This window comes from Montipora foliosa, chromosome 13, assembly GCF_036669935.1.
Source record: "Montipora foliosa isolate CH-2021 chromosome 13, ASM3666993v2, whole genome shotgun sequence".
Lineage (NCBI taxonomy): Eukaryota > Metazoa > Cnidaria > Anthozoa > Scleractinia > Acroporidae > Montipora > Montipora foliosa.
Window position 1 is genome coordinate 21,505,891 of NC_090881.1, and position 7,500 is coordinate 21,513,390.

The following is a 7,500-nucleotide window of genomic DNA, read 5'->3' on the forward strand; positions in this document are numbered from 1 at the left end:
CAGAGCAGGACTTGGGGCCAGGATCCAAGCCAGTATCCTGTGAAATCCAGGTCTAAGCAGTCATTTTAGTGAGTAGGTCAGTCTACAAGTTCCTTTTAGTGATTAGGTCTACGTACCCATTTTAGTGATTACAATGCAGGTCTATGCACTCATTATAGTGATGAGGACTAAGCGCTCATTTTCGTGATTAGGTCTACGCCCCCATTTTAGTGATTGCGTTTAAGCACTCATTTTACTGATTAGGTCTAAGCACTCATTTTAGTGATTAGGATTAAGCACTCATTTTAGTAATTAGGTCACTAGAATGAGGGTTGGAAATCTTGACGAAAGATCCTGGCTGGGATCCTGGCTTGAACTCCTAGGTTTACTATTAGGCATTGCCTCAATCCAAACCTCCAGTAGTTTATTGAAAAATGAGATAACATCACACATTTTGAGTGATTAAGTTCTGAAACTGGCTTTGATTTGAATGTTTTAGAGGCTGTTTTAAATGTTTTAGCTACTGTACAAAATTCAGAGCCTTAAAAATTGATCTGATACAAGAAAGGCGAAATTTGCCCTTTCCGACTTTTGCTTGCGTTCCATTGAACGATACACTTAGACAAAGATAACATTCACATTTTGCTTCAGTAAATGCCAATTTGAACAAGCAGGGCAGGTGGTTTCAGACAACCAGCAACACCCACCACGTTGCCAATTGGACAAGTGTTGAATGACAAGGCAGCTAATGTAAATCAGGAACAGCTTTGCAGAGGTGTTGTACAACATTCCGACAGCGACACACAATCCTCAATATTTGAAATGCAGACTAGACACAACCCCACTTACTGGGCCTCTACATAGGGGAAACGAAGTTGTTCAACACCTTGAAAGTTCCTAAGAGGATAATCTGGAACACAATCAGAATCGTGTATAAAACGTATTGCACTTGAACATTCTCGTTCAAACAGCAAAAGGTGATAAGACTATTTGTTGAACCTAGTAATGAGTCAAAGTGGGTCAAATGTCATTTTAAATGAATTGGCTCATCAAAACCATTGTAGTGATTGTTACTAACCGAGATTTCATGAGCTTCTTCAGGTTAAAAACCATAACAATCGTTTGAGTCTTAGCTTTTTCTCTTTTTAAAGAGGAACTTCCTTCCTTCCTTATAGTTCAACCACTCTTCTCTTATCCGTGATAAAGATTTCGGGTCGCCGACAAAGCCTGTTTGGTTTACCTGACTTTTCATCACGTGTCGGAAAGCATTAACTTTAATACATGTATGTCAACTTCAGACAAACGAAAACAATTGTTGCTTGAGACGGCATCTTGCTTTATCTTCAAACTTGCTTTCCTTATGGAATTGCGTATGATTCACAGTTCCTTGTTTCCTTCAAGCACAGTTTTACAGTCTTGCTTATTTAGCAAGTAACGTTGAAGTAGCTCCTCAGCCGTGAATTGCCTGGAACAAAAAGCATCAAAGCAAACGCTCTAGTTTTTAGTTTTATTTTTCGCGTGCCTTTGTGAGTTCTTCTTTGTAAGGAAACTTGTTTCAGTTCAAAAAAAAAAATATAATAAAAAGGTTGACACTGGCTAAAATATTGTGTTGGACGTTTCGGCAACTGCTGTTGCCTTCCTCAGCAGGGATGAAAAATGCAAAAATCTAACGGCGTCCCGATGATACACGATGCGTATAAATATAAAATCGCACTTCAAAAGAATATTTTAAAAAATGAAATAGACAATAAAAACGAAGGTCTCCAGAGCACTCTAAAATATTTTTACAAATTCTTTATGTTATTGTAAACGTTTGGAAGTGCTATATGCTCGTTTATAGCGTTCGTATCTCGTAAGGATTGCCAAGCCTCCTTTCTTGACACAAGAACAACCAGACAAGACGATGGCTCGATCACCGTGTCTGTATACAGAAAAGCTACCCACACCGACCGCTACCTTGACTTCAAATCTCATCACCACCCCCAACATAAATACTCGGTCATACGCTCCCTCATGGATCGCGCAAAGAATATCCCGTCCACCGAAGAGGAAGCTGTACGAGAAACTAAGAGAGTAGCAAAAGCCCTTACCGCTAATTTCATCTACAATGGTCGCCAACGCAACAGACAACAAGAAGTAAATGCTTCCGACCAGCGCGGTATGGTTGTTTTGCCCTATGCCAAAGGATTCTCCGAGAAAATCGCGAGGGTTCTTCGAGGTTTCAACATTAAGGTCGCTCATAAACCTATTCGGACAATCTCAAATATACTTAAAAAACCAAAGGACAAAATCGAGAGGGAGGCCTCTAGAGGAATCGTAAATAAGATCAAATGCAAAGATTGTGATTGTGTTTACATCGGTCAGACATCGCGCGCGCTAAAAACACGCGTCAAAGAGCACTCAATGACCATAGCAACATTAGATGAAAACTCTTTGTTGGCCAAACACCACATGCGCTACAATCACCAAATAGACTTGATGAACGTCGAAATTGTTGACAGATCATCGGCATGGCGACAAAGACTTATTCTGGAGGCTTGGCATTCCTTACGAGATACGAACGCTATAAACGAGCATATAGCACTTCCAAACGTTTACAATAACATAAAGAATTTGTAAAAATATTTTAGAGTGCTCTGGAGACCTTCGTTTTTATTGTCTATTTCATTTTTTAAAATATTCTTTTGAAGTGCGATTTTATATTTATACGCATCGTGTACCATCGGGACGCCGTTAGATTTTTGCATTTTTCATCCCTGCTGAGGAAGGCAACAGCAGTTGCCGAAACGTCCAACACAATATTTTAGCCAGTGTCAACCTTTTTATTATATTTTTAACATGCCTGGCTACACACCAAACATTTTTGTTTCAGTTCACTTTCTTTGTTTCTTTTTTTCTGCCTCAGTCTGACCCCAAAAGACTTAATTTTGTATCCAAGTAAAATTCACCGCGTCACCGAACTGTTTAACTGTTACTGCATGAGCACACAATGTTTTTTTTTTTTTCATGGAGACTTGAGAATGCCTTTTAACATTTTAACAAAAAGCTTTCTTAAGTACTTGACTTCTTCCTCTGTGGTGTCAAAGTCTTGGGACTCACCATCATCATCATCTAGCACAGACAGGGGCTCAAATTCTGCTCCTGATTTAAACACCAACTCGTGTTGTCCTGAATCATAAGCCTTGTTAAGTAAGTTGCAGCTGGGGACGAAAAATGATGGCAGCCTTTCCTCTGTAAGGCAATCTTCGATGTAATCATAAATAAGCTTTGCCCAAACAATGACTTGGTCCTGAGAGATGTTTTGAAGACCCACATCAAGTTCTCCATGACAAGATTTGTTCACCAATGCAAACAATGCATTTTTTAGGAGATAACTGGTAATGAGTTTGTCGGCATGGATATCTTTATCCTCTGGCTCAATTAACTCAACTTCTTCCTCTTCTTCTTTTTCACCTTCTGGGATGCACTGCCACTCTTTTCCTGACAAGCCTTGTTCAATACAATGTATCACTTTCTGGTCATTTTCAGTTGAACATTGCAGTGGTGATCCTGAACATGTTGGCGTGGCTGTCTGCAAACTTTTCTTTGGTGCAATTTGTGGGCATACATAAGAATTCCTGATTGCTTTTGCAAGAATGTAACCCAGGCGAACTTTCTCTGGAAGGGTCTTGAATATTTCAGTTTCAGTAAAAGAAAATGAAAGGTGAAAAAGTTTTTTTCTTGGCATTCAAAAAACTGGTCATTGTGTAAAGCAAACACAACATGTATCCCATTTTCTTTGATCTTTGGTGTCAACAGCGCTGTCTGAGAGACATATGGTGGCCAGAAATTGGGGAAATAAAGTGCTGGGACCAGGTCAATATTGATCAGCATACCCTTGAAGAAGTGCCCATGCCAATTGATGCGGATTGTTGTCGCATTTGCACCCTTCTCACAAAAACTTACTGGTGAAAGCGCTGGCATGTCTTCCCAAATGTCCTTTTCTAAAAAAGCTCTATTAAGTTCTTCTGTGAAGTCTTCCATCAATTTTGCACTTCGCAAACTTTTGTCTTTGTCCACATAGTGCAAAACGTTGTGACCGGAGAGGGAAATCTCGGGTCTGAGTTGCAGTTGGCCAAACATTGGAGGGCTTGAATCCACTACAGGATCCAAAAAGACTTTTGATAGCTCCCCCATTGTACACAAGAAGTCAAACTCGTTAGGCAATCCACACTTAGTCCCCTCGCTTACACTACCAGAAAGTTTAGGCTCAAAGGAAAAAAGTGGGCAGTTTTTGTAAACTTTAACTGCTACCTGTTCAATAAGCTTGGTCACAGCTTTTTCCACTTCTTTTTCTTCACCCAATTCTGGCATCATGCCAAGGACAGGAGAATTAAGTAACTTGTTAAGGGTTCTGTTCTGGTCATCTTTCATAACAAAGTCCTCTGAAGCCATACTGTCAACTTCTTCTTGTTCAAAAACATCAATTTCATCTTTCAAAGGGAACAAATCTGGCATGTTGACCATAAAGTTGTTTGGGCTTTCGTTGAAGGATTGGAAATAGCTCTTAAAGAGTTCTATCAGCTCTACATATCCAAAATACATGGCCAATTGAAGTGGCGTTCTTCCAGAGTAATCTGCTGTACCAACAAGAGATGGCTCATACCGATCAGTTAAAAGATATTTAAGGACTGTTGGGTTGTTATAGAAAACAGTGTAGTGAAATATGGTTGCACCTTGATTGTCCCGAATATCAGTCAGGCATCCCCCTTCAATCATTTCTTTGACATTTGTTATATTTCTCCAGAAGCAGGCAAGATGCAAAGGTGTGACACCATTTCTATCTTTGATGTTTAAGTTTGCACCATGGCGAATGAGATATCGTAGGATAGAGCTCTGCCGCATTTCAGAGACTATGTAATGTACAACTGTGCACCCAAAGATGTCTTGACAATTAACATCATATCCCTCTTTTATGAAACATCTTATTACTTCTGAATGCCTATATTTTTCTTCTTCATTCCAATCTAAGTTGCAGTCGGTGAAACGCATCATATGCAAAGGTGTCATTCCTAAACAGTTTTGCTGGTTTACTGAGAGTCCAGATCTGATAAGAAATTGTATAGTTTCCGAGCTAGCACCAGACTCTACAGCCTGGTGTAGAAGGGTTTCACCTTTTGAGGACAACGTAATGGTTAGATCAACCCCGAGATCAACAAGAACTTGGAGTGTCTTTATAGCATGAGGCTGAAACAGCTGAACTTGGTAGAGCAGCTCGTATGTACCTTTATGCATACGGTGACATTTTTCAAGTGAAAATCCCCAGTCTACAAAAGCCTCGCAGGATTTCTTGTTAGAAAGCGCTAAAGCTTCTTCAAACGGTAGCTGTCCATAACAGTCTCTGCTAAGCATATCCCCACCAAACTTCAACAAAACGTGAACCATTCTGTCGGCGTCTTCATGTAAGTGATTGACATAGTGTATGGCTGTCGTTTCCCTGTGATCTTTCTCATTGGGGTCTGCCCCACGCTTTAGCAAGCTCTCTACAATGTTCACGTCATTACTTCTCACTGCACTGTGAAGCGGAAATTCTTCAGTCCTCGAGTCGTTATTCGCACTCGTTTTTACACCGACAAAACTCATAATCCTTTCGATGAATCAGAAAGTGAAAGTTAATCGACTAAATGAATTCACTTCCTGGTTGTCCGCCATGTTGGATTCAGAACGAGTGTAAACTGGTGTGTAGTGACTACACACTGTAAACGCACTAACGTGGACTGGATTATCGCCCTTCAGAACAGACAACTGAAACCCACGATGAATTAAGACTTGTTATTAGAGAGCTAGCTTAAGTAACCAATAAAGACGGGAACGGCAATGATAACGCTACTTTAAATACATATTAGCGTTGTTGTAAGCACTTCGCTGCGGCGACGGTTCGTGGCGGGTTACCCCAGTTAACCGAGGTGAAAAGACCGCGAACTAATAGCCAAAGCAGCGTTATATTCCATGGCAGCTTTTAAAGTTAACTGTCTATTATGAATGCACTTAATTGTTCGAATGCAAAATAACAGCCCTAGAAAATGAAAAGCAGCCGTGAGCGGAAAAAGTGATGGAAAAGATTTCCCTTCGGGACCTTACGTGATTATGCATGCAGAATTGATTGTCTTTCGGAACAGTACATCTTCTAAACCTCAAAGAACAAAGTGCAACAGTCTCCCAGGCTGTTCATTAATATCGCTATTGTTTTCTTTACACAAAAAAGCGTATACATAAGGAAGTAAGGACCTGTACCGAAATCTTTTCTGAAAGTACTTGCCGCCAAACGGTTTCTTTTCATCCACTATCTTCTATGTTGTGCTTAACGGTGGACCGAGCAAAAAACCAGGGTGGGTATAATATTTGCAACCCGGTAAAAAAGCATGTTTTCCTTCACTCCTGGTCCCCCGCCTGGTCTCAGTCACAAACTGCTGAGAGTCTGGTAACCAAGTGGATGCGAGGACAGTGTTAACCAGCGGTTGTCAACGGAATTCAAGATGGCGTCCAAAGAAGCCTTCGAGTGTGATCCAGATTTCTGTCCGAACTGTGGCTCCATCCTTCCTCTGCCTGGTTTAGAGGAGGTGGTGTCTTGCAGCCTTTGCAGTTTTAAGAAGGATACGTCTGGTAAGACACTATGGATTGGATTATGGCCGTCGATAAAATGTTATCAACAGGGACAACCGTATGCATACATGTAACTTCTGCAGGTTAAAATTGAGAAATTCACGATTGTCAACTTTTTGATCACAGCTGACAATGTGGGCAAAGTATCCTGCCACTGGATTGGTACAAATGGTCCTGAAGTAAAAGTGTCAAATGGAAGATTCATTGTCTGATGCTCATGTTGTCATCAAAATCTTAAATTTTGGTTATTTTACCTTGTTGTTGCTCAGAGTATGGTAAAGAAATGCATTAAATTGTGTGCCGCACGTGCAGTACGATTCATTTTTCCCTTTAGCCCATTAACTGCTGAGCCACTCTGCGCATGGGTCAATGGGTTTAGCTACTAAGAAAACTACCAATGTGTGGAATGGGCGAGAGTTTATGTGTCTCTGCCCCGCCCTCTTTCGCTTGTAAATAGTTCAAATTCTTAAGAGGGAACAAAACTGAGTACATATGGAAGGCTCTATAATCGTGAAAAAGCTCTCGGAGAAGACTTGAGAATGAAGGTTATACTAGACATTAGCGGAAAGGGTGGAGACTTCACCACAGGTTTCTTCGTGGCAAGTTTTTCTGCGATTGCCAAAGAAAACAGAGATAAATTTTGAAATTGTGTTTTCCATTGTTGTGGTCTTTTTGTACATTTCATCAAAATGTTTAACGAAAGTGGGCAGGGCAGTGACCCGATAATTCGGGCCCATTCCACAGATCGGTGGTTTTTTTAGTATTTGGCCTAAGGAATGACAGTGCATGTTGGCACTTTTACCACAACGCAATACTGCTGACAGTCAATAGTGTGATCATGAGTTGAACTTTTTCAGTAACTTGGCCAGACTTGGGCAT

The 7,500-nt window shown here is 40.6% G+C and overlaps 3 protein-coding genes and 1 pseudogene across 4 annotated transcripts in view; 2 read left to right on the forward strand and 2 right to left on the reverse strand.

Moving 5' to 3' along the window:
- LOC137982768 (extracellular calcium-sensing receptor-like) overlaps nucleotides 1-1,604 on the reverse strand; it is a 26,625-nt gene extending 25,021 nt beyond the window's left edge. For both annotated transcript variants that reach the window (XM_068829920.1, XM_068829919.1), the window contains exon 1: nucleotides 1-1,604. This exon is cut by the window's left edge and continues 1,342 nt beyond it. The gene's annotated coding sequence lies outside the window, so the exon portion shown is untranslated.
- A 90-nt stretch (nucleotides 1,605-1,694) lies between these two features.
- On the reverse strand, nucleotides 1,695-5,676 carry LOC137982322 (uncharacterized; annotated as a pseudogene).
- On the forward strand, nucleotides 1,993-2,598 carry LOC137981829 (uncharacterized). The gene has a single exon (XM_068828873.1). It carries the CDS (start codon nucleotides 1,993-1,995, stop codon nucleotides 2,596-2,598), a length of 606 nt encoding a protein of 201 aa, XP_068684974.1.
- Nucleotides 5,677-6,480: 804 nt separating the features above from the next.
- The window catches only part of LOC137982945 (DNA-directed RNA polymerase I subunit RPA12-like), a 4,147-nt gene continuing 3,127 nt past the window's right edge, over nucleotides 6,481-7,500 (forward strand). The window contains exon 1 of the mRNA XM_068830113.1: nucleotides 6,481-6,621. Coding sequence (XP_068686214.1) covers nucleotides 6,495-6,621 — 127 coding nt within the window. The 5' untranslated portion in view covers nucleotides 6,481-6,494. The remainder of the gene's footprint in view (nucleotides 6,622-7,500) is intronic.